At 38.6% G+C, this 27,785-nt stretch overlaps 1 protein-coding gene across 6 annotated transcripts in view; it reads right to left on the bottom strand.

Moving 5' to 3' along the window:
* LRCH2 (leucine rich repeats and calponin homology domain containing 2) overlaps positions 1-27,785 on the bottom strand; it is a gene marked incomplete at both ends in the record, with an annotated part of 116,130 nt that overhangs the window by 13,122 nt on the left and 75,223 nt on the right. For all 6 annotated transcript variants that reach the window (XM_080718317.1, XM_080718319.1, XM_080718318.1 and 3 more), the window contains 3 exons: positions 3,435-3,479; positions 11,448-11,564; positions 11,645-11,693. In XM_080718317.1, coding sequence (XP_080574443.1) covers positions 3,435-3,479; positions 11,448-11,564; positions 11,645-11,693 — 211 coding nt within the window. The remainder of the gene's footprint in view (positions 1-3,434; positions 3,480-11,447; positions 11,565-11,644; positions 11,694-27,785) is intronic.

Raw genomic sequence — 27,785 nt, 5'->3', positions numbered from 1 at the left:
ATGGCCGGAAAGGTAGGTACCTGGGGTTTGGCCTTGGGGATTATATATGGTTCCTCCTTCTGGACTCCATGATGTGAAGAAAACAGCCCATGTGTTCTTCCTGGCTTCATTTCAAGCCATTATTCCCTCAGGTTCACAGTACCCAGCCTCCTGTGGCCTGAACCCCAATATCTCCAAGGAAAACTGTGAGCAAATATACCTTCCTTCCTCTATGTTGTATGGTCAGATCTTTTAGATTATAACCATAAAAATGCTGACTATAACACCCAGTAAAAAACTAAAAAAAGGTGGAAGGGAACAGCATTCCAAGATGAGAAGCTAAGAACAAAGACACAGAAGCAATAAAAAGAAGGATGAATGCAGGAAAAAGAAAGAAAAGCTCTGTGCAGTTCTGGATCATGAAGAGGAATGTGGTGGAAAGAGAGCTGAAGTGGTAAGCAGGCCCTTGACCAAAAAGGTTCTAGAACTGACTATTTTTTTTGGTGGTACTGGGGTTCCTGGAAACCCCTCTACTTCCGGGCTACACTCCCAGACCTATTTTTATATGTATATATATATATATATATATATTTTTTTTTTTTTTGGAAACATTGTCTCTTAAGCAAGCGCGGCTGGCTTCGAACCTGTGCGATCCTCCTGTCTCTGCCTCCCGAGCGCGGGGATTACAAGTGTGCACCACCACACCCGGCTTAGAACTGACATTTTAAGGAATGAGGAAAATGGAAGGGTTTTTAGCAAGGGAATGGTCTGTGCATATTTATGTTCTTCTTTGTGGTGCTATGTATTGAACCCAGGGGCATTCTATTTCCAAGCTACACTCCCAGCCGATTTTTTATTCTTTTTTTTTTTTTTTGTAGTACTGGGGATGGAATCCAGAAACATTCTAACTTGGAGTTATACCCCCAGCCCTACTTTTAATTCTTTATTTTAAAACAGGATCTCACTGAGTTGCATAGGGCCTCACTAAGTAGCTGAGGCTGTCCGCGAACTGCCATCCTCCTGTCTCAGCCTCCCAAATGCTGGGATTACAAGCGTGAGCCACCACGCCCAGCTTATTTGTGTTCTTTAAAACAGTCATTCTGATTGCAATGAGGAGAATAGATCAAAGTAAAGAAAGAGAGCAAGGAAGAGGCTGCTGTGATATAAAAAAAAATTGAGGGCCTGTGCCAGGCAGCAACAGTGGAAAGGAAGGGTAGAATGTGCACAAATATTTTGGTACCAATAAATGAGCCACACATGGTAGCACTCACCTGTAATCTTTGGGAGGCTGACAGAAGTATAGTGGGTTCAAGGCCAGTCTCAGCAACTTAGTGACACTCTTAGCAACTTAGTGAGACTGTGTTTCAAAATAAAAAGGGCTGGGAGTGTAACTCGGAGGTGGAGTGCCTCTGGGTTCAATCCCCATTACTAAGTAAATAAATCAATCAGTATGCCTTGGTGATGTGTTAAATATCGAGACAGGCAGGACCTAAATGGGTCTGAGGAGACAGGAAGAGGCAAACTTCTAGCTTGGGGTTCAGCAAATGTTTTCTGTAAAAGACTAGAGAGTAAATATTTTAAGTTCTGTGGACCCTTTCGTTTCTTGTAGCAGCTACTCAAGTTTCTCACTGTAATGCAAAAGCAGTCACAGGTAAATGGGCAAGGCTGTTTTCCAATCAAACTTGACTTATAAATTCAGCCTGTTGGCCAGTCAGCCAGATTTGTCCCTGGGCCATCATTTGCCAACTCCTGCTTTAGCTGGATGGTAGATGGTGATTCTAACTCAGCAGTTCTTAACCCTGCTTGCATATTAAACTCACATGGGGCATTTTTAACACCTAATTGCCCAGGTCACTCCACATCATACCACAGGATATTTAAATCTGAATATCCAGGGATGAGACTCAAGTGTCGGTAGTTTGGAATTATAACAAAAATTATGCCTGTAATTCCAGTACTTGAGAAACGGAGACAGGAGGATCACAGGTTCAGGGCAAGCATCAGCAAATTCACAAGGCCCTCAGCAACTTAATGAGACCCTGTTCAAAATAAAAAAGGGCTGAGGGCATAGCGCAGAGGTAGAATGGTCCCTGGGTTCAAGCCTCAGTACCATGTGCACACGGGCATGCACACAGACACGCGCTGATACAAAGCTCTCCAGGTGATTTCAATGTGGCAGCCACATCTAAAAACTACTGCAACTGGACAAGTGTGTTTAGAAACAAACATGTAAAAACAAAAATACCCAGGAACATACTAAGTCCTAGGTTGACATTCGAAATATAATTCTCAGAAGGTTGGAAGATGACTACAAGATCATAAGGGCCTACTGTTCGTGGAAGAATTCTAGATGAGAGACTTAACACTGAGAGCTATCAGCAAGCACACTACTGTTATTTACTTAAACCTTGAAATTTGATAAAGTCACTATAGAGACCAGGCAGTGGGCCATGGTCTAAGATCTTGCAGAGCTAGGGCAGGTGTACAGGAATTGACTGTGTTCACAGATGGGACCAAAATGATCAAACATACCCCCACCTAATGTGTTATTCGCCCTTAATTATAGGTACTAACAGTGAAAGGAGGACTGGCTTTTGACATAATTGTCTACCAAAAAGGACATAGAGAGATGTTCTTATTTGGGTGAGGGAAAGAAAAATCATTTGGCTCTATCCACTATTTTTCCTGTCTGATTTGTATATCCTAAAAATAAAGGTAGCTGGGTACAGTGGTACACACCTATAATCCCAGCTACTCAGAAGACTGAGACAGGAGGATTTCATTCACAGGTTTGAGGCCAGCCTTGGTAACTTAGCAAGACCCTGTCTCAAAAAAATCCAGGGGTTTTTGGGGGTAGGGCCCAGTGGTAGTGCACCACTAGGTTCAATCCACAGCATAAAAAAATACGTAAATGCACATATACATACATGTATATGGGCATTTGCAGAAGTCTCCCCATCAAGTAACCAAAATCAGACTACCAACTTCCCAACCATAAACTATACAACATTTAGATATTTGCAGCAGTGAGAATTTATCATTTCAGTAATGTGAGGCTGCTGCATTAGAAAACTTCATAGTGATGTATGAAATTGAAAATTTTAAAATAGCTTTCGGATTTTCTGAAAAGAGTTCCTAAAAAATTGACTACCATGTTGATTTGGGAGGATGAAAGATGGGAAAAGGTAACAAATTAAATCTATGGATTTTAAGTCCAAGATGAGTTATCATAAATGTCTGAAATTAAACTATTAGAAATGATATTTTAAAGGACAAATAAAAGGTACATGATTAAGTTAATAAATATATGATGATATGTGGAAGATTTTGTTAGAAAAAACCAATGCATAAAGTCAATAACAAAATAATTGAAAGAATTATTGCCTTTAACTTTGACGGAGTCAGCTAAGAATGAAAGTTAAGCATTTCAAAAATTATTACCCCTCTTTTCTCACCTCGTCATTTTCATTGCCACTTGAACTCTTCCTCATTGATTTATACTGAAAAACATTCAAACACAAACTTTATTTTCCCCTGAACATATGAACTCTAGGCTAGTAAATTATATATGCAGTTTATTCATATTTTGGTACCTTTATTAAATTAATTGATGTTAAACTTAAGTATATAGCCAGTTTGAATAGTTCTACTTAGCCAGGTATGATGCCATACACCTGTAATCTCAGTACTGGGAAGGCTGCGACATGAGGATTGCAGGTTTGAGGCCAGTCTCAGCAACTTAGTGGGGCCCTGTTACAAAATAAATAAAAATAAAAAATAAAGAAGGCTGAAGCTAGGTATGGTGGCACATGATTGTAATTCCAGTACTTGGGAGGCTGAGACAGGAGGATCACAGGTTCAAGGCCAACCTCAACTACTTAGTGAGGCCCTCCACAACTTAGTGAGACCCTGTTTCAAAAATAAAAAATAAAAAATAAAGCTGGAGGTATAGCTCAGAGGTAGAATGCCCTGGGTTCCATCCCTAGTACTGCACAAGCAAAAAATTTATGTACTAATTATTCAATAATAGCAATAATGACAATAGCTAGCACTTATAATGGTGATTACTATACACCATGTTGATTTAAATGCCTTATATGCATTAACCTATTTAATCTTTATAACAACTCCATGAGATAAGTGCTATTATCCCTGTTTTACAGTGATATACAGAGATAATACAATCATATTAAAATGCTAAACTGGGTATGATGGCCCACATACATAGTCTCAGTACTTGGGGGGTGTGAGACAGGAGGATCACAGGTTCAAGAGGAGCCTCAGCATTTTAGTGAGAAATTGTTTAAAATAAAATAAAAGAGACTGAGAGTACAGCTTGCAGATAAAATGCCCTTGGGTCCAGCCTCCAGTCCTCCCCCAAACCAAAACAAAACCCACCACCAACAACAACAAAATCCAAGTATTTGCAGAATGCTTTTTCGATTTAAGGAGATACAAATCAGGTGTGGTGGCTCATGCTTATAACCCCAATAGTTGTGAGGCTGAGAGAAGGATCACAGGTTTGAGGCCAGCCTCAGCAACTTAGGAAGACTTTAGCAACCTAAAAAGACCTGTTTCAAAGCAATAAATAAATAAATAAATAAATAAATAAATAAATAAATAAATGGGCTGGGGTGTAGCTTGGAGATAGAATGACCTTGGGTTCAATTCCCAGTAGGTAACACACACACACACACACACACACACACACACACACACACACACACTTAAGGAAATACAGTCTGATAAGCACAGGAGTTCTTATTTCCTGATTCCTCCTCACAGCAAGTGATCCTGCCTATCAGTGGTGTATTGGCCTTCTGCTGGCAACTCATGATTGTCTTATTGAATATTTACCAATTTTCAGATGATGTTCAAATCTTTTGACCTGGTATTTAAAGTTCTATTTACTGGTCCCCTTTACTTATAGAGCAATATCTTCCATATTCCTTTGAAAACTTGATAATCTATTTTATATCTCAACTACCAACTGGGGAGTGAGCTGGAATTACAAATCCCAACATCCATCCCTCTATTGTCTGCCTTTTGACAACTATGACTAATGTCTTTCCAGCTCATCCCAGACATGGCTTCCATATACCTTCAGCCCAATGTACCAGAGAACCACTGAATGAAGTTGGCATGTGTGAAAAAACCTTGTTTGCATCTATAGGCAAAATGTGTTCTGAAGTCAATTATTTTTGGTTTTATTCTACTTCAAAGAGAAATTGGGCATGATGGCGCACATTTCTAATCCCAGCATTGGGGAGGCTAAGACCGGAGGATTGCGGTTCGCGGACAGCCTCAGCTACTTAGTGCACTTAGTGAGGCCCTCCGCAACTTATTGAGACCTTTTTTCAAAATAAAGAATAAAAAATAGGGTATAGGGTATAGCTCGGAGATCAAATGCCCCTGGGTTCCATCCCCAGATCCACAAAAAAAAGAAAGAATGACTTTTGAATCAATAATAGGATAATATTTATCAAATTATTACATTGTGAAAGTACTATATGTAGCACTATATCTTATTAAATAATTTACTTTCTGTAATAACCTGGACCAATTTACCTTCTTGCTCACATGTTGTAGGCAATATATTGAAATGTTTTTTACTTAGTTTCAGAGACTATCTTGAAAAAACAAAAACACTACTCTAAATTAAAACTAAGGAAAAAAAGGGAAGTTGACCTACACACACGCTTACTTATACATATATAAACAAATACTTTTATTAAATACAATAACAGCATCATGAGAAATTTACCATTTACCAAAAGCTGATTTTGTGCAACTTGTCATCGCATCTATAACATAGCATGTATGACAAGTTGCACAAAAACAAGGTATGTTTCATAACAAAGCAAAGTTAAATGGGTTGTCACTGCTCAATGATAATTTGATATCAACTTCTTGAATATTACATGTTACTGTTTAGTGAGATATAGACCCAGATTTGGCTCAATAATAGAACCTGCAAAAAACCTTTTCAAGTCTTAGCGATAAATGATTAAGAGAGATTTCCTTTTTGTCTTTGAGAAACTTGGTAGAAACAAATGAATAATTTTTCAATTAAAAAAAATTGGTACTGAGGGTTGAACCCAAGGGCATTCTATCTCTGAGTTACATCTCCAGCCCTTTTAATTTATCATCATTATCGTTGTTATTATTATTTTATTTTGAAACAGGATCTTGCTAAGTTGCTGAGGCTGGCCTCAACCTTGTGATCCTCCTGTCTCAGCCTCTCAAGTACTGAGATTACAGGTGTGTGTTACCACACCTGGTTGGATGATGTTTTGATCATGAAAACAGTGAATTATAGTTCTGAGAGTAGTAATATCTTAAATTTATATTTTCTTTTCTCCTTTCCCTTTTTTTAATGCTATGAATATTAGCAATCGAACCCTGGAGTTCACGTATGCTAAGCTCAAGCTGCACCGCGTGGGTGCGCCACAGCCCCATTCAATTTTATATTTTCTTGACAACACAGAAAAAAAGTTCCTCTTTCCCATTGTTTGCAATGTTCTAACACTGACATCTTCTGACAATTGAGGAGAACTACACATTCCTTTAAAAATGTGTCCCAGTAAATACACACAATAAAATTCTACTCAGCAATAAAGAAGAACAAAATTATGTTATTCGTAAAACAATGGAGAGACCTGGAGAACATTACGTTAAGTGAGATTAGCCAATCACAGAAAGAGAAGGGACATATGTTTTCTCTAATATGCTAAAGCTAGGGAGTATTAGGGATACCAGAGGGACTCCAGATAATGGAGGAGTTCCTCAGTGGAGCCAGGGAGGAAGGGTACAGGAAAAGGAAGACTGAGGTTCATTAAGGGAAATACTACCTTGGCTTATGTGTATACATGGCAATATACCATTGTCAATGTAGACACTTGGTATTGGGAGGGAGGGAAATGGGGAAGCAGAGAGGGGGCAACAAGTACTGTGTGCATGTGTGTCATTGTCAGCATGATCTACATTATGATGTAAGACTATAATGCACCAATAAAAAATGTTTCCCAGTTACTTAACATTACCTTTGCACCTACTTAATCATTTCATATGTATTTAAGAAAGAAACAAATATCTATCGAATGCTAAGTAATGAGCACTTCAAATATTATCCCGTTTGATCTAACATAACACTTAATAACATAATCAATATTGAAAGAAAGTGTATAAGTCATAATGAATAAATACTTATCAACAAATTATGCTATTAAAACCGGATGTGGTGGCACACGTTTGAAATCCCCGTGCTTGCGAGGCTGAGACAGGAGGATCCCACAAGTTCAAAGCCAGCCTCAGCTACTTAGTGAGGCTCTCAGCAACTTAGTGAGACCCTGTTTCCAAATAAAGTATAAAATAGGTCTGGGAGTATAGTCTAGATGTAGAAAAGCCCCTGGGTTCCACCCCCAGTACCACCAAAAAAAACTATGCTATTAAACCAGAGAATTATCTGTTTGTAAAGGATCACTCACTGAGGCCTCTATATTAAGAAGTTCACTTGAGTCAGTGAAAAATATTTTTACAACAATGAAACTATCACTTTTTAAAATAATTTTATTGGTGCAAATAATTACAAATGGTGGTGAGATTTTAAAGTATTACATCCATATATGCACACAACATCTCTTAGTGTGTTTCCCTCAGGACTCTACCCTTTCTTCTCACCTCTTCCTTCCCCATATGCTAGTTTAACTGGCAGTGATACATTCCTACAAATATGTAACACTCAGTATTTGTTTGATATTAGGCTATCCAAACTAGATAAAGAGACAGTGTAACATAGACTTTAATTTCAAATCTTGTTCTTTTCATTAGCTAAGTGACCTGATGCATACTACTTAACTTCTCTGTGCCTTCATTTCTCCGTCTGAGAAAAATGGCAATGATAATAATTGTGCTTACCTGATAAGGTTGTTTTGAAGATTAAATGAGTTGATACCGTAAAGTACTTAGATGAGTGCCTGGCACTTAAGTAATTGCTAAACAAGGGTTTTGGTAAATAGTCCAAATTAGTTATTACTTTATTCTACTAGGATAAAGAGGATCGAATAAATAAAAAATATCTTTTTTTTACATAGAAATACTAAAATTTCCCCAACATCACTAGTCATTCACCAACTTTTGTGTTTCATACAGTGCCTTGGTTATAGGACTCATTTACTAAAAGGAACAACTTTAACATAAATGCCAGAATGTAATAGAAGTGTGACCTGTGAAGGACTGGGATAAGCAGACTTTCAGCATCACTAAGCAGGGTTCTCCTTAGAATGTCCTTCCTTTTTTCATGTCCTTTATTTCTTCATTATCTCTCATACTGGCCAAAGCACACAAGGTTTACTAAAAGGGTTCAGCAACTATGTGTTGAAAGTTTAGATTTATCATAGACTTGCTAAGACATATTACATTTTCGTTTTGATCATTTGATGCTATTCCCAATTACATGTTACATTCCATACATGGAATTAGAACACTATGCAATGAGAGAACTACTGCTACCAGGCAGAAAAATATGGGATAAATTATTTCCTTTTTGGGGGGGGGTCTGCGGATAGAACCCAGGGACATTTGACCACGGAGCTACACCCCCTGCCCTATTTTTTATTCTTTATTTTGAAACAGGGTCTCACTAAGTTGCGGAGGGCCTCACTAAGTAGCTGAGGCTGTCCGTGAACCGTGATCCTCCAGTCTCAGCCTCCTGAATGCTGGGATTATAAGTGTGTGCCACCACGCCCAGCATGAGATAAATTCTATAAATGGCATAAACCAGAAATTACCCATCTATGTCTTTTTTTTTTCTGGTTCTGGGGTGGAACCCAGGGACCTTCTACCTCCGGGCTACACTAGCAGACCTATTTTATATTTTATTTAGAAACAGGGTCTCTTAAGCCAGCTGAGGTTGGCTTCGAACCTGCACGATCCTCCTGTCTCGGCCTCCCAAGCGTGGAGATTACAAGCGTGCGCCACCACGCCCGGCTCCCATCTATGTTTGATATGATACTGTTAATAGGTAAGAATTATGCTTTGGGAAAGAGAAAAGGGACAAATATAAGAAAATTTACTATTCAGGAAGCAGAACCAAGTTCGTGCTACTCATTCAAGTCAATTACCAATACTAAGTTCTGACTCAGATGAAAGGTATTCCAAATACTGATGACTGGCTTCTGCAAATATAGCAGACTTTAAATACAAACAAATAATAATACAAAGTTTACAAAGATATACACAGCAAAATTTCATTAAAACCCTACTACCTAGAAATTTAGGATAATCCAGATACTCTAGGAATTTATTTATTCATTTATTGCAGTACTGTGGGTTGGACCCAGGGGCATCCTAACTGAGCTACACCCCTGGCCATATTTTTTTATTCTTTATTTTGAAACAGGGTCTCATTATGTTGCGGAGTGTCTCCCTAAGTAGCTGAGGCTGCCTGCAAACCTGCCATCCTCCTGTCTTAGCCTCCTAAGTACTGGGATTATAAGTGTGCACCACCATGCCCAGCTACTCTATAGTTTTATGTTAGCTAAGATCCTATTAAAAAAACTTCCAAAGTTAAAAAAGAAAATGGATGAAACTGTTCTCAAACATATTTAGAACCACCACGTAGAATGAATTTATTTACATAGAAACCATTAAGTACTAATTGAAAATATATATCAGCTATTTATTGAAACAAATCCAATGAAACTTCTTTTCTGAACAATACTTTCAAAGCATACTGTAGCCAACTGTGGTGGTGCACACTTGTGATCCCAATACTTGGGAGGCTTAGACTGGAGAATGTCATGTTCAAAACCAGCCTAGGCAATTTAGAGAAGTTATCGGCAGCTTAGGGAGATCCTGTCTCTCAACAAGAAATAAAATTGGGCTGGGATTGTAGCTTGGAGGTAGAATGACTCTGAGTTCAAGCCCTAGGACCAAAAAATAAGTAAAATAAGATAAATAAAAATAAAACGTACTGAAACGGGGGTTTCTTCTGAGTCCCCCAAGATGAAACGGGGGGAGGGGGGTTCCTGAGAAGAAACCTGGAATTTCTTGAGAAGAAATTCGGCATTTCCTCACAGGGTTCTTGTCTACGGTGAGTGAAGAATGACACCCGCAGACCTCAGGAAGGGGAGTAAAAGGTTTATTGGAAGCAGCAGGGAATAGGAAAGATGGCTGAACACCCCAAAAGGGCTGTCGGGTCTCTGATGTCCAGCCGCTGCCTTCAGAACATTACTTGGGAGTAGCCCAAGCCTAGTGCCTTCAATTACAGGCGGCTTTCTTCCAGAGTCCACATGACCTGCCAGAAAGGAATAGGAAAGTGGCAGAACACCACTTGGGCTGTTGGGTCTCTGATGTCCAGTAGCTGCCTTTAGGTCACTACCCAAGTATCGCCTGAGCCAAGTGCCGTCAGTTGCAAACTACTTTCTCCCAGAGTCCACGCGATCTGCCAGAAAAGAGGAGCAGGTCACCCCTAGGGGCCCTGGTCAGCCTTGATGTCCAGCAGAGGCCTTCAGGTCACTACCCGAGAGCAGCCCGAGAGCAGCCCGAGCCACGTGCCATCAGTTGCACTCTGCATTCTCTCAGAGCTAACACGACCTGCAAGAGAGAGAACAGCTCCCCAAAAGGGGAGGGGGTCCCGAGAGGGAAAAACCCCAATTTGCTGGCCGACTAAAGCCTTTTCCCAACATTTTGTGAGTCCTCTTTTGGTTGGGGTGACTTTGGGAATTCTGGGAAGCAGCTCTCAGATTTTGCATATGATATTTGCAAGTCCTTCAAGATTCTCCTCTCAGTAGAGTGTCAGACTGGCTCCTGGGTTTGTTGATTAGTAAACAGATGGTTTTGTGAAGCTCTGGTCCTTCTTATCTCTGAGTCTTTGGAATTTCAGATATTCGTCACCCCTCAGGAAACTCAGGAAATTAATTTTTTCTACTGAGGCCTTTTCCCTATCTGCCTATTTTCCTTTCTATCTCCTCAGTACCATAAATTTCTACAATTTATAGCAGTGTAGCAAGCATTCACCTTTCTCTTTGTGTGTATATGTGAGGTAATGGGAATCAAATCCAAGGATATTCTATCTCCAAACAACACCCTAAGCCCTTTTTATTTTTTATTTTGTTAGAGTCTCACTAAGTTGCTGAGGGTTTCACTAAGTTGCTGAGACTGGCCTTAAACGTGTGATCCTCCTGTCTCAGATTCCCAAGTACTGGGATTACAGGTGTGTTTCACCACACCTGGCTAAGCACTTTTTTTTACAAAGTATTTGGTAAATTACAATTTAAATGAACCCACTCACAATCATTTTGAATCACTGAAATTTTATGGATACAAGCAGTTGGTATATTCTACCACAAATATATGGGAAATCAAGATAAACACATTACTACATGTAACTAGGGAGGTAGGCCTTAGTAATGCTGATCCAGTAGAATTAATAAGCACAAAGTAAAATTTAAAATTGAATAACATACCTTGAAGTATTCTTTTCTAATCTGTTTGCTTCGCCTTCTTTCTTCACTTTGCCAGATTATAGGATGAGATTCTGGCCACTGCTGTTCCTCCATTTGATCCTTCTGATTTTCTAAGGGCTGTAATGAGACAATTTCTTTTAACGAAACAAATGAGAACAACATAATACAGATTTATATTATGACCTTAAATTTCTTACCTGCCATGTAAGGGGTGATAATGGTGAATTAACTTCATCTGCTGAGATACTAAAAAATTAAAGATGCTTTAGTATTCCTAAAATATTTAGAAAAATCTTTAGGCATATATTATGAACATTGTAAACATTGTCCTCTTTTGTGTGTGTGTGTAGTACTGAGGATAGAACCCAGGGGCATTTAACCTCTGAGATATACTGTCAGCCTTATTCTTATTTTATCCTTTTTTATTTTGAAACAGGCTCTCACTAAGTTTCAGAGGGCGTTATTAAGTTGCTGAGGCTGATCGTGAACCTGCAATTCTACTATCTCAGCCTACCAAATACTAGGATTACAGGCATGCTCTACAAGGTTTGGATCATCTTTTTTTTTTTTTTTTTTGGTGGTTCTGGGAATGGAACCCAGAGGCATTCAATCTCCGAGCTACACCCCCTGCCCAATTTTTTTTTTTATTCTTTATTTTGAAACAGGGTCTCACTGAGTTACAGAGGGCCTCACTAAGTAACTGAGGCTGTCTGCGAACCACAATCCTCCTGTCTCAGCCTCCTGAATGCTGGGATTACAAGCGTGCCCCACCACACCCGGCTTCATCTTTTTTTTTTTAAAATAAACCAGTAATATAAAGACTATCTATGCTTATACTTTGAACTAATAACATAAAACTTAAAGTGGACAAAAAGCGTACTGAAGTTCCCAGGAACTGTTGCTCATTAGAAAATATCAAAATGGGTGAAGCAGCTGGAGCCGCAGTGCAAGCAGCCAGAGCGGCAAGAACCACGGCGTGGAGCGGCACCAGCTACATCTTCCCTAGCAGCACCAGGCTTCAGAGAGGAGGGAGACTCAGAATGGAGCTCGAATCCAGACAGGAGGTACGCCGGCATCATGGCCTAGGATGCAGCAGCAGCACCTTCCTGCTGGCGGCAGCGACGAGTTTACTGGATGGTTCTAGACCAACGCACTCAACCAGCCACTAGGCGCCAGAGAGGAGTGGCGGACAGCAAACTGAGGTAAGCAGCTGCTGAACAGCCGTGTGACAGTCAGCAGTTTTTTCGGCACAGGGAACATCAGCACACCCCGCAGGGACTCAGCGGAGCTCAAAACCAGAGAAGAACTACGCCAAACTCACGGCTGAGAATGAGACAGCAGCGCCTTACTGCAGGCAGAAGTGGTGAGTTCACCGGATGGCTGAAGGCCAACGCACTCAACCAGCCACCAGGCGCCTGAGAGGAGGGGTGGACAGCGAGCCAAGGTGAGCAGGTGCTGAACAGCCAGGGGGCATTCAGCAGTTTTTTCGGCGCAGGGAACATCTAAAGCTACGAAGGGCTGGGCACAACACACCTGGCAGGGACCCAGAGTGGAGCTCAAAACCAGAGAAGAAATACACTAGCATCACGGCTGAGGGCATGGCAGTAGAGTCACATTGCCAGCGGTGGCAGCTGAAAATCCACCGAGTTCACTACGGCTCCATCAGCGCACTCAACAACTGTGAGTAAAATGCGGCCCCTAGGGGAGAAATCCCAGTACTGCACTCCCAGGGACTTGCGCAGACAATCTCCCTGGGTCAGAGATTTTAGAAGTGCAACCCAGTGGGGGAGTGGTGGTGGCAGAGATATCACACCATAGTCACAACTCCCCGCTGGAGAATGCGCAACTTGGCACCCCCCATGGTCTAAGCATCCTCGATTGACTCCCTGGGTCTGAGACTTTGCGATACAACCCAGTAAAGGAGTAGTGGTGACTGAGATACCACAGACTCGAGATCCAGAGCATCTTAAGTGAACTTGTAGTGACCCAGGGAAGAACCCAGAGAAGGCACAAACTTCCAAAATCAAGGGAAAGAGAAATAACAATGGAACAGTGAATGCCCACAACCCCACAACATCAGAATCTGATAACACAGAAATCCAAAGATCTCTAGAAGATCAAATCAGGAAAATAACTTTAGAAATAATAGAGGACTTTCAAAAAGAATTCAGAGAGAGTCAAAAAGAGATAAAGGATGCAATCATTGAAATAAAGGCCTAAATTTAAAGTATAAACAACAGATTAGACCGCATGGAGAATAGAATCTTGCTTCTTGAAGATGATCACTCCAAAAATGAACGCATAGTTTGTAATTTAGAAAAAAAAAATCCGACAGCAGGAATCTGACATTGAAGAAATATGGGCCCATTTTAAGAGACCTAACCTAAGAATAATTGGAATAGAGGAGGGAAAAGAAAGTGATACCAAAGGGATCAACAATCTCTTCAAGGAAGTAATAGCAGAAAATTTTCCAAACATAGTGCAAGAGGTTGATACACAGATCCAGGAAACTTATAGAACTCCCTTTAGACAGGATCGGAGAAGAGGATCCGCACGCCACATAATTGTCAAAATGAACAATGTGGAAGCCAAGCAGAGAATCTTAAAGGCAACAAAAGCAAAGGGCCAAGTGACATTCAGAGGCAAACCAATTAGAATCACTCCAGACTTCCCAAACCAAGTCATGAGAGCCAGAAGGGCTTGGAGTAACATATTCCAAACTTTGAAAGAAAACAACTTTCAGCCAAAAATTTCCTACCCAGCAAAACTTTCTATCAAATTAGATGGAAAAATAAGAAGCTTCCATGACAAACAGGAACTGAAGGTATTTATGTCTTCAAAACCAGCGCTAGAGAAAATACTCAAGGAGATTAATACAAAGAGGAAATGGGTAATACATGCCAGAACCAAAGAAACCAGAATTCCCATCCAGCAGACAACTAAGCAAAGAAGAATAAACAGTATCTCAAACAGAAATAAGATCTTAACATGTTGGTAATTAAAAATTATCTCTCTATAATCACACTGAATGTAAACAGCCTCAACTCCCCAATAAAAAGACATAAAGTGGCAAAATGGATTAAAAGCCAGAATCCATCCATCTGCTGCTTATAAGAAACACACCTTACAAGATAGAACCAAACTCAAGGTAAAGGGCTGGAGCAAGGTAATCCATGCTAATGGTACTCGAAGACAAGCAGGAGTAGCAACTATGATATCAGACAAGTTAGACTTCAAACCTAAACTTATTACAAGAGACAAAGAAGGTCATATTTTCAAACCTTAACTTGTTACAAGAGACAAAGAAGGTAAAAGGAATAGTCCAGCAAAAGGAAATAATAATAATCAACATCTAGGCCCCAAACATAGGGGCAGCTACTCTCATAAATCAAACTCTTTGTGACATGAAGTCACACATAAATCCCAACACAATAATACTAGGAGACTTCAACACACCTCTCACAAAACTAGACCGACCTTCCAGACAAAGATGCCTCAGAACTGAAGAACACCATTAACCAAATGGACCTGTTGGACACATATAGAATATTTCACCCAACTACAGCTGAGTTTACATTTTTCTCAGCTGCTCACGGAACCTTCTCCAAAATAGATCACATACTGGGACACAGAATGAGCACTAGCAAATTCAAAAAATGTTAAATACTTCCCTGTGTCATTTCAGACCATAATGGAATGAAACTAGAAATCAACTATAAAAAGACCCACAGAAACAACATAAACATGTGGAGACTGAACACCACACTTCTGAATGAAGAATGGGTCATAGAAGATGTAAGAGGTGAAATCAAGAAATTTCTAGAAACAAATGAAAATAAAGAAACAACATATCAAAACCTCTGGGACACTTTGAAGGCAGTATTAAGAGGAAAATTTATAGCACTGAGTGCTCATATAAGAAAAACAGAAAATCTTCAAATAAATAGCCTAATGACACACTTCAAAGCACTTAAAAAGCAGGAACAATTGAACCCCAAAGCCAGCAGAAGACAGGAAATCATTAAAATGAGAGCAGAAATTAATGAAATAGAGAATAAAAAATACAGAAAATCAACAAAACCAAAAGCTGGTTTCTTGAAAAAATTAACAAGATTGATAAACCACTAGCCAACCTAACTAAAAAAAAAGAGAGAATCAAGCCAAATTATGAAGATAAGGGATAAAAAAGAGACATTACTACTGACAGTGTAGAAATCCAGAGGATAATCAGAAACTACTTTGAAAAACTATATTCCAACAAACTGGAAAATCTGGAGGAAATCAACAACTTCCTAGATAAATACAACCTTCCTAAACTGAGTCAAGAAGATATAGAACACTTAAGCCAACCAACAACAATCAAAGAGATTGAAACAGCAATAAAGAGCTTACCATCAAAGAAAAGCCCAGGACCAGATGCTTTCCCAAGTGAATTCTATAAAACCTTTATAGAAGAGCTAACGCCAATACTACTCAAACTATTTTGGGAAATAAAAAAAACTGGGACTCTCCCAAATACATTCTATGAAGCCAATATCACACTAATACCTAAATCAAATAAAGACAGTTCAAGAAAGGAAAACTACAGGCCTATATCTCTGATGAACTTGGATGCAAAACTATTAAACAAAATACTAGCAACACGCATTCAAAACCACATCAAGAAAATCATACACCATGACCACGTAGGGTTCATCCCATGGATACAAGGCTGGTTCAATATACGAAAATCAATCCATGTAATTCATCATATAAACAGAATCAAAGACAAAAACCACATGATCATCTCAATAGATGCTGAAAAAGCATTTGATAAAATTCAACATCCATTTATGATAAAAACACTGCAGAGAACTGGAATAGAAGGAACATATCTCAACATTATTAAGGCAATCTACAATAAGCCCACTGCCAACATCATATTAAATGGGGAAAAACTTCAAGAATTCCCCCTAAAAACTGGAACGATACAAGGATGTCCATTATCACCACTTCTCTTCAATATAGTACTAGAGACTCTAGCCAGAGCAATAAGGCAAGAAAAGGAAATTAAAGGAGTACAAATAGGAAAAGAAGAACTCAAACTTTCAATATTTGCAGGTGACATTCTATATTTAGAAAACCCAACAAACTCAAACAAAAGGCATATAGAACTGATCAACAAATTCAGCAAAGTATCTGAATACAAAATGAATCTTAAAAAATCAGAAGCTTTCGTGTATACCAAACATAAATCCACTGAAAAAGAAATTCAGAAAACACTTCCACTCAGGATCTCCCACAGGAAAATAAAATACCTATGAATAAACTTGACCAAGGAGGTAAAATATCTCTACAAAGAAAATTATAAAACACTGAAAAAAGAAATCGAAGCAGATCTTAGAAGATGGAAAGATCTTCCATATTTATGGATTGGCAGAATAAATATCATTAAAATGGCCATCCTCCCAAAAGTGATCTACAGATTTAATGCAATGCCCATTAAACTACCAAGATCATTCCTCACAGACATAGAAAAATCAGTCCTTAAATTTATCTGGAATAACAAAAAGCCCAGAATAGCCAAGGTAGTTCTCAGCAACAAAAACCATGCAGGAAGAATCACAATACCTGACTTTAAACTATACTACAAAGCCATTGTAATAAAAACAGCATGGTACTGGCAAAAGAACAGATATATAAACCAAAGGAACAGAATAGAAGACCCAGAAACAAGTCCAAACACTTTCAGCCAATTGATTTTTGACAAAGAGGCCAAAAACATACACTGGAAAAAAGATAGCCTCTTCAACAAATGGTGTTGGCAAAGCTGGTTAACCATATGCAGAAAATTGGATGTTAATCCCACTTTTTCACCCTGTACAAAAGTCAACTCACGATGGATCAAAGACTTGGAAATTAAACCAGAGACTTTGAAGCTCCTTGAAGAGGGCATAGGTCCAACACTACAACACATAGGCACAGACAAACATTTCCTCAACAAGACCCCAAATGCACAACAAATTAAAAGGAGAATCAATACATGGGATTGCATGAAACTGAAGAGCTTCTGTTCAGCAAAGGAAACTATCAAGAATCTCAATCGAGAGCCAACAGAATGGGAGAAGATTTTTGCCACCTACACCACTGATAGAGGACTAATATCTAGAATATACAGAGAACTCAAGAAACTCAACACTAAGAAAACAAAGCACCCAATAACAAAATGGGCAAATGAACTAAATAGACACTTTACAAAAGAAGAAATTCAAATGGCCAATAAATGCATGAAAAAATGCTCAACAACACTGGCAATCAGAGAGATGCAAATCAAAACTACCCTGAGATTTCACCTAACTCCAACTAGAATGTCAATCATTTAAAACACTAACAACAACAGATGCTGGCGAAGATATGGAGAATTGGGAACTCTTAAACATTGTTGGTGGGATTGCAAATTAGTGCAACCACTTTGGAAAACAGTATGGAGAATCCTCAGAAGAATGGGAACAAATCTACCATTTGATCCAGCAATACCACTGTTGGGTATCTACCCAAAAGATAGGAAGCCAAACTACCAAACTAATGCAGTGTATCTATGTTCATAGCTGCACATTTCACCATAGCCAAACTATGGAACCAGCCAAGATGTCCATCAACAGATGAATGGATTACAAAACTGTGGGATATGTACACAATGGAATTTTACTCAGCCATCAAAACTCAATTACATCATTTTCAGGGAAATGGATGGAACTCGAGGACATTATGCTAAGTGAGATTAGTCAGTCACAAAAAATAAGAAATCACATGCTTTCCCTAATATGTGAGAGTTAGGGAGAAATGGGTCATAGGAGGACCTCTTGAAAGAGGAAATCCTATAGAGGAGCAAACAAGACAACCTAAAGGAGGAGAAAGAAGGGGGGAAGAGGAAAATCTCTAAAACACACAATGTACTTAAACATATCGAAGTCAATCACTAAGCCAAGCAAGGGATGGAGGGACGGGGAGGGAATCGGGTGGGAAATGTGTAGGGGTTAAATCAGCCATGAGTACATGTTTGTACACACAAGTTTTTTACCCCAATATGATGTTTGAATATAATGCACCAATAAAAAAATTTAAAAGAAAATATCAAGATGGATTTAAGTTATATCAACCTATTCATGGGACTACTCTAAAGAACTTTTGAAGGACTACACAAGTGTAATAGTCAGAGGACAGACAGGATATTTATTATATAAGAATAAATTACCGAAAACTAAATTAAAATCAACTAATAATTTCTTTTGTCTAAATGCCATAGAGCTCAGTGGAGTATTTTGTTTTTGCCTACTGCATTACTGATTATGGATTTCAACCCTTTCGGTGTGACATAATAGGGGGTATAGAAGAAATTCTTTCCACCTAAATTTTTGTTAGGATAAGGTAGATTGCTCATGTTGTTATTAAAGGGCAGATGTGAACAAGGACTTCTACGGAAAAAATACACAAATAAAATGCCCACTAGAGAGGAAAGAATTTAACACTTTGTGTTATTTCTGTACAATATTAGTAAAAACAGAAATTCAAATCAGAAAGAATAAAATGCTCCAAATTTACAGAATACAAGATTATCCATAAGGAAAACAACCTTTTATTATAAAAGGTGAGTTTATCAATTTAAAAACATGTACAAGTTAATAGCTTTCTTATATACCAACTACAATAGGTTATGAAATACATTAGAAAAATCCTGTTCATAAGAGAAAGGAAAAGTATAAAATGCCTACTAAGGAACAACTAACTATACATGTACAAGACCTACATGAAGAATTATAAATGCCGGACTTCCGGGAAGATGGCGACCGAGAAAAGCAGGGCTTAAGAGCCCCGCTAACAACTAATCTCCATTACCACAAAATCAGCGCCTTTCATAGCCAGAAAACACCATCACCAGAGAAACAAAAAAATCACCAGGCTCCAAAGAGAAAGCTGTCTGAGAACAGAGCTCAGAGCCACAGAGGAGATACACCGGCCTCATGCCTGAGGCCGCGGCAGCAGCACCATACTGCCGGCGGCAGCGGCGAATTCACCGGACAGCTATAGCAAGCCGAGGTGAGCCGCTGCGGAACAGCCAGGCGGGATTTCTCGCCGCAGGTAAAATCTAAAGCTCCCAGTGGCTGAGCTCAGCACACGCTGTAGGGATTCAGAGTGGAAATCAAAACCAAGAAGAAATACGGCCGAGGGCATAGCAGTGGCGCCATATTGCCACCGGCGGCAGCAGTAGAGAATTCACTGAATCCAGTACAGCTACATCTGCGTACTCAAGAACATTGAGTCAAATTGCGGGCCACAGAGGAGATTTCTCAGTACTGTACTCCCTGGGACTTGACCCAGTGGGGAAGGGACAGTGGCAGAGATATCACACCATAGGAGAACGTGCAACCTGGCACCCCCCACAGTCTAAAGCAGCCTCTATCGACTCTCTGGGTCGGAGACTCTGTGATACAACCCAGTAAAGGTGTAATGGGGTCTGAGATACTACAGACTTGAGATTCAGAACACCTTAAGTGAAGTCATAGTGACCCAAGGGAAGAACCCAGAGAAGGCACAAACTTCCTAAATCATGGGAAAGAGGAATAATACTGGAGCAATGAATGCCCACAACCCCACAACATCAGAACCCGATAAAACAGAAAATCAGAGATTTCTAGAAGATCAAATCAGGAAAATAACTGTAGAAATAATAGAGGTGCTTCGAAAAGAACTCAGAGAGAGCCAAAAAGAGATAAAGGATGCAATTAATGAAGTAAAGGCCTCAATTCAAAGCACAAACAACCGATTAGAACACATGGAGAACAGAATCTCGCTCTTAGAAGATGATAATTCCAAAAATGAACGCATAGTTTCTAATCTAGAAAAAAATATCCAACAGCAGGAATCTGATATTGAAGAAATATGGGCCCATTTTAAGAGAGCTAACCTAAGAATAATTGGAATAGAGGAGGGAAAAGAAAGTGAAACCAAAGGGATCAACAATCTCTTCAAGGAAGTAATAGCAGAAAATTTTCCAAACATAGAGCAAGAGGTCAATACACAGATCCAGGAAACTTATAGAACTCCCTTTAGACAGGATCAGAGAAGAGGATCCCCATGCCACATAATTGTCAAAATGACCAATGTGGAGGCCAAGCAGAGAATCTTAAAGGCAACAAAAGCAAAGGGCTAAGTGACATTCAGAGGCAAACCAATTAGAATCACTCCAGACTTCCCAAACCAAGTCATGAGAGCCAGAAGGGCTTGGAGTAACATATTCCAAACTCTGAAAGAAAACAACTTCCAGCCAAAAATTTCCTACCCAGCAAAACTTTCTATCAAATTAGATGGAGAAATAAGAAGCTTCCATGACAAACAGAAACTGAAGGAATTTATGTCTTCAAAACCAGCGCTAGAGAAAATACTCAAAGAGATTAACTACAAAGAAGAAATAGGTAACACACACCAGAACCAGAGAAACAAGATTTTCCATCCAACAGACAACTAAGACTGGTTATCTGTGGAGATTCATTATTTATGTTAGTCTTTTACCTATCTCTAAATGGTATTGTTTGCCTTTATTGTTGTTAATTTTTAGGATTTCTAGTTGGAATATTAGTATACCTTCAGATATAGCATTTGGAAATATTTTATGCCATTCTATTAGTAACTGTTAACTGTTTACATTGTCTTTGGATATACAATATTTTTTTTATTTTTTAGGGAGTTTGTATACTCTTCTGTTGCCTGTGCCATTGAAATCATATTCAAGAAGTCACTGCCAATTTCAATGTTGTGAGGTTTTATGACCCAGATTTTCTCCTAAAAGTTTATAGTCTTAAGATTTATATTTAGGTCTTTTATCTATTTTGAGTTAATACTTGTATATGGTATTAGGTAAGGGTCCAATTTTATTCTTTTCCATGTAATTATTATTTTTCAACAATATTTAGTTAAAAGATTATTATTTCCACCACCAAATGTTCGTGGAAACCTTGTAAAAAATAACTTGATAATATAGGGAATAATTTAGCTCTAGGCTTGTATTTAACTCCAATGGTTTATATATCTGCCTTTAGAACAGTACTACACTGTTTCAATTATTGTAGCTTTATATGGTTTGAAATCAGAAAATATATATCTTCTAGCTTTGTTCTTTTTCAAGATCGTTTTGGGTATCTAGAGTCCATTTTCCATATTAGGATCGATTTTTTTTCTGAAAAATAAATATATAAATATATGATAGTTTCACCTAAAAAAATAGAAAAAAATATTCTCTGGTAAGAAAGAAAGTAAAAAGAAATATTGAAATGTTATCTTTAAGTCATCAAAAGCTTGGTATCAGACAAATAAAACTGTTTTGTGAGATTATCATTGTTAATTTTGGATAAATTGCTATAATACTAGATGTCAATCACTAAGCCAACATGGGAGGGAGGGATGGGGAGGGAATGGGGTGGGGATCGGGTGGGGGCTAACTGGGCGATGTGTGCATGTATGTCTACAAAAGTTTGTATCCCACTATGATGGATGAATACAGTGCACCAATAAAAAAAAAGAATTATAAATGCCTAGTAAGAGACCTGAATAATTTTAACAGTTTTGTACAAAAAGAATAAGTACTGTAGGCAAGCTTTTATTTCACATTATTCAAAAATTGAAATAAACTGCAATATTTTTTTTTAAAAAAACAAGAAATAAGCCAGGTGTGGTGGTGCATGCCTGTAATACTACTGTACTTGGGAGGCTGAGACAGGAGGATCACAGGTTCACAGCCAGTCTCAACAACTTTGTGAGAACCTCTACAATTTAGCGACACCCTGTTTCCAAATATAAAAGAAAATAGTGGCCTTGTGTTCAATCCCTAGCATCACACACACACACACAAACACACACACACACACACACACACACACACACACACACACACAGAACTATGAAGTATTTTTTGTAATTTTAGAAATTTGACAAAAATAATTTCAAAGTTAATTTGGAAGAAGAGATGCTTGAGAAGAGACAGTTTATATAATAAAGAGGACATCTCTAGCAGGTAATAAAATATATTACACAAAATTAGTGTAGCATGGGACTTTGAGTTAGATCATTGGTAAAGCATTTGCACTTGCACCAGGCCCTGTGTTTGATCCCAAGCATGGAAGGAAGGAAGGAAACAAGAAGGAAGGAAGGAAGAAAGAAAGGAAAGAAGGAAGGAAGAGGAAATTACAATAATAAAATAGTACCAGCTCCAGAATCTATAGATTTTTTTTTAGTATAAGAATAGTACAGGACTACAAGTTAAATACCTTACATTAAAAATGATATTCACAATGATGGTAGAAACTATGGCTTATGTAACACATTCTCTAGCGATTACTGGCTATTTGTAAAATATACACATAAAGAAAGAAAAGCAAAGGAGAAGAATATTGAAGTAAGAAAAGGAGGAAGGGGAGGGAAAATCAGATTCTTTACCTTATACAAAATATCAAAATCAATCAATTAAAATATTAAAATATATGTAAGCATTAAATCTTAAAAGTACCTGAAAATGCCGGCACAGTGGTGCACCCCTATTGTCCCAGCTAGTCAGTGTTGGCGTAAAAGGAGCCTTGAGGTTTGAGGCCAGCCTGGGCAATATAGCAAAACCTCATTTCAAGAAAGAGGACAGTACTTTTTAAAATGTCGGGATGGAAAGAGCCTCTGGTAAAAACAATAAAAACCAAACCCTCACAAATATAAGCACATAAAAAATTAGAACACAGGGCTGGATGTACAGCTCAGTGGTATATTTGCCTAGTGTGTGCGAGGCCCAGGGTTCCATCCCCAGCAACAAAAAACAAAAATGTTGCTTCTGGTTTTAATAAGATAACAGTCACCAGATCCTAAAAGAATAGACAAAATATATAACAATTTTGTATGTGTGTGTGTGTGTGATTGAATGCAGGGGCATTCTACTTTTTAGCCACACCCTCAGCCTTATTTTATTTTTATAAATTTTGAAAGAGGTCTCACTAAGTTACAGTGGGCCTTGCTAAGTTGCTGAGGCTGGCCTTGAAACTGTACTCCTTCCTGTCTCAACCTCCCGAGCACTGAGATTACAGGCACATGTCACCACACTCGGCTTAATGTTATTATTTTCTGAGAGACAATGAATATGGGGCAAAAAGGGACAATATCCCTTAAAGATAGGTAACAATTAAGGTAAATCCTGTGATTGGTCCAAAGTGCTATATGTTGAGGACGTTTCTAGGCCACAACCAAGGCAGATGGAATCAAGGCAGAGCCCAGACATTTCCAAAATATAGGAGACAGAGCAAGGAGCCATGGAGAAAAGGCCAGAGTTCACCATAGCAGAGAGAAGGGCAATGCAGAGAGAAAGATCTACACAGGCTTCCTTCAAACCTTCGGCTGGTTCCTGATCAGTGATTATGTGTTTGAAGAGTCTACCTTAGCCAAAAGAATGAAATCACAATGAAGTTTCCAAAGAATAATTCCCAGATTCACAGAGGATCAGGAGTACTGTAACTTCCTACCACCTAGACTGGAAAACCTTTTAATTTATGACAAGTCGGGTCAAGAAGGATGATCTTGCCTTATTAGGGTTCTGAGTTTAGTCCTTGAATAAATACTGAATGTGTCCCATAAAATCATAAAGGCAAACTCCAAAATCATCAAATTGCTTCCAAGTAATGACCATATCCCAGAGGAAAAGTCTAAATATATATAGTAATATTGCAATATTGACACCCAAACGGGGAAGGTTCACAATGTCTCAATCAAAAATTTAGGAAGCTAAAGGAAACGACTGTAAGTACAGAAATGATCAAGAAATTAAGAAGTACACCATCTGAAATTAAAAGTAAACTACATGAGATGAACTACAAATTAGACATTTCATATGAAATGATTAGTGGACATGAAATCACAGTGGTAGAACTAGCCAAAATCAGAAAGAAATATATTCAGCTGGGCTGGGTGTAGTGGCACACACTTCTAATCCTGAGGTAGGATAGAATAAATAAAATTTTAAATAGAAAGGAGACAAACTGGGAAGGAAAGGAAAGTATAGTTTTAAAATATAAAAAAAGCTTCATAATCTTTAGTTTTATTTTAACAGAGCTTGTTAACTCTTAGCAAAGAGCCAGGCCCATACTTTTAAATCATAATGGGCCTAGCTCCATACCTAAAATTCCTGAAGCAATTAGACCCCAGAAAGAGTTTCACCCTTTTGTTAGAAGAAAGTCTGGGGTGGGGTGTGGGGGAACATCACACATTTCTCCCAAGCCAGGGCTTTATGGCTTGGCTCCCTAAGATTCTTATCTCAAAGGCATTCCCACCTTTTGTGAGCCCAAAGATTCAAAGAAAAAAGGTCTCCATCCCAGGTTGCCCATTTCCTGCCTTGTGCCCTTGCCCCCCCTCCCCAGGTATTCTATAAAAAATGATTGAAAAAGTTCTTGGGCCACTCCCACAATCTCAAGGTGGCCACTGTTTTACCTGAAGGTGTGTCATTCTTTTCCTTGAATTAAACCTCTGTCTTTGTCTCTGACTGACATCTGTTGACATTCTTTTTGCCACAAAAGCCAAGAACTCCAGGGTCCCTGGAGTGAACTTCCCTTTCCCAAATTCAGGAATTCCTCAGGATTCTTCACAAAATTATCATGTTCTCCCCTGAAAATCCCAGAACTTGGGAGACTGAGACAGGAGAATACCAGGTTCAAGGATACCTCAGCAATTTAATGAGGCCCCTCAAAAACCTGGGAGAGCCCTTTTTCAATACAAAAACTAAAGAGGAAGCCAGGTGTGGTGGCACACACTTGTAATCCCAGCATTCGGGAGGCTGAAACAGGAGGATCACAGTTTGTTGACAACTTCAACTACTACTTAGTGAGATCCTTTGCAACTCAGTGAAACCCTGTTGTTTCAAAGTGAAGAGTATAAAATAGGCCTGGGGTGTAGCTTGGAGGTAGAATACTGCTGGGCTCCATCCCCAGTACCGTAATAAATAAATAAATAAATAAATAAATAAATAAATAAATAGGATTGGGAGTGTATCTCAGAGGTAGAATGCCCTTGGGTTCAATCCCCAGTAGCACACACACACACACACACACACACACACACGCATAACACACACAAACACACAAAATTAGCTGAGTGTGGTGGCACACTCTTGTAATCCCAGTACTTAGGCTGAAACAAAAGTATCACAAATTGTAGGTCAGCATCAGCTAGTGAGACTCTCACCAACCTAGCAAGATCCTAATTCAAAATAAAAATAAAATAGGGCTGGGGATGTAGCTGAGAGGTAGAATGCCCTTGGTTTCAATCCCTAGTAACACAAACACAAGAAAAAAATATTCAAGAAGAATGAATAGAACAGTAATGATACCTGGGAAACATCAAATGGACTTTAAACATAGATGTAGATTCAAATACATATACATACAACTTTGAATATAAATACAACTGGAGTTTGATAACAAAAGAGGCTAAGTGACAACACATTTGAAGAAATAAGGGCCTCAACTTTTCCATGTTTGTGAAAACAATAAACTCACAAATTCAAGAAACTCAATGAAGTCCAAGTAAAAGAAACATTAAAAATTACATCAAGTTGGACGTCGTGGTGAACGCCTATAATCCCAATACTTGGGGGGCTAAGAAAGAAGATTGCGGATTTGAGGCTAGACTCAGCAATTTAACAAGACCATCGACAACTTAGTGAGATCCTATTTCAAATTAAACTAAAGCCAGGCATGGTAGACCATACCTATAATCCCATTACTTGGGATGCTAAAACAGGAAGATCTTAGGTTTGAAGTCAGTCTCAACAACTTAGTGAGGCTCTCAGCAACTTACTGAGAACCTGTTTTTGAATAAAAATTAAAATAGGGCTGGGGATATAGCCCAGAGATAGAAGGCCTCTGGGTTCCATCCCCAGTACCACACACACATAAAAATAAATAAATAAAATTTAAAAAACTAAAAAATATAGGGCTAGGGTGAAGCTCAGAGGCAGAATACCCGAGTTCACTTCCCAGTACCCTCTCCCTAAATTATTTAAAATGATTTATAAAGAGAAAATGCTCAAATTATCCAGAGAAGCAAGATGTGGTGTCATAGGCCTGTAATCCTCGTACTTTTTAGTTGGGAGACCGAGAGAGGGGGATTACATGATCGAGGAAAGCCTCAGAACCTTTATGAGATCCTGAAATGAAAAACAGAAGAGCAACCGGGCATGGTGGTGAACACTTGTAATCCCAGCATTCAGGAGGCAGAGATCAGAGGATCACGGTTCATGGACAGCCTCAGCTACTTAGTGAGACCCTTCACAACTCAGTGAGACCCTGTTTCAAAAATTAAAAAGGGACTAAAAACTAGGGCTAGGGGTGTAGCTCGGAGATAGAATGTCCCTGGGTTCCATCCCCAGTACTGCAAAAAAATAAAATAAAATAAAAGGCTAGGGGTATCGCTCAGAGATAGAACACTCCTTGGTTCGATTCCTAATATCCAAAAATAAAAAATAAGGAAGAAAGGAAGATAACACATTGGGTTTAATAAAAAAAAAGTGAGAATGATAGCTCATAAAAAAACAACACAGAACAATCAAAATACTTCTAGAAGATACTGAAAGAAAAGAAAAATATCACCCTAGAATTTTGTAAGCAAGGATTTTCAAAAACAAAGATGAAGTAAAGATTTTTCCAGATATACAGATTTCAACCTCAGTAGAACAGCAATAAAAGTATCTTTTCTAGGTAGAAGGAGAATAATATACATCGAAATACACATCTATATAAAGAAATGAAGGGCATTTCCATATGGTAACTAAGATGGTAACTAAGGGGATACCCATATAAAAGGCAATATGATGGTTATTTCAATCTCATCAAGAACTAATTGGGGCTGGAAGTCTCTCCGTGGTAGAGTACTTGCCTAGTATACACAATACCCTGGGTTCAATTCCTGGCAAACAACATACTGGGGAAATAAATGACATAGATAGGAGTAAAATATATGATAACAAAACAAGGCCAGGAAGGAAGAAATATAATATACAGTTATAAGGATTTTATATGACATATAAAATGGCATAATAACACTTGCAGATTGATTTGATAAGTTACATATCATACTTTAAACCCTAGAGGCCAGGGGTATAACTGAGTGGTAGAGCATATGCTTAGCTTGAAAGATACCCTGGGTTCAATCTTCAACACCAATGCCAGAAAAAAGAAAATGATATATATATATATAACAACTACTAACATAGCAAAAATATAGTTAGTAAACCCACAACAGAAATGAATGGGAATTTTCAAATGCAAATCAAAGATAGGA

This window comes from Muscardinus avellanarius (assembly GCF_963383645.1).
Source record: "Muscardinus avellanarius genome assembly, chromosome: X".
NCBI lineage: Eukaryota > Metazoa > Chordata > Mammalia > Rodentia > Gliridae > Muscardinus > Muscardinus avellanarius.
Note: the sequence above shows the minus strand (reverse complement) of the source record. Positions and strands in the feature narration are given on the sequence as shown.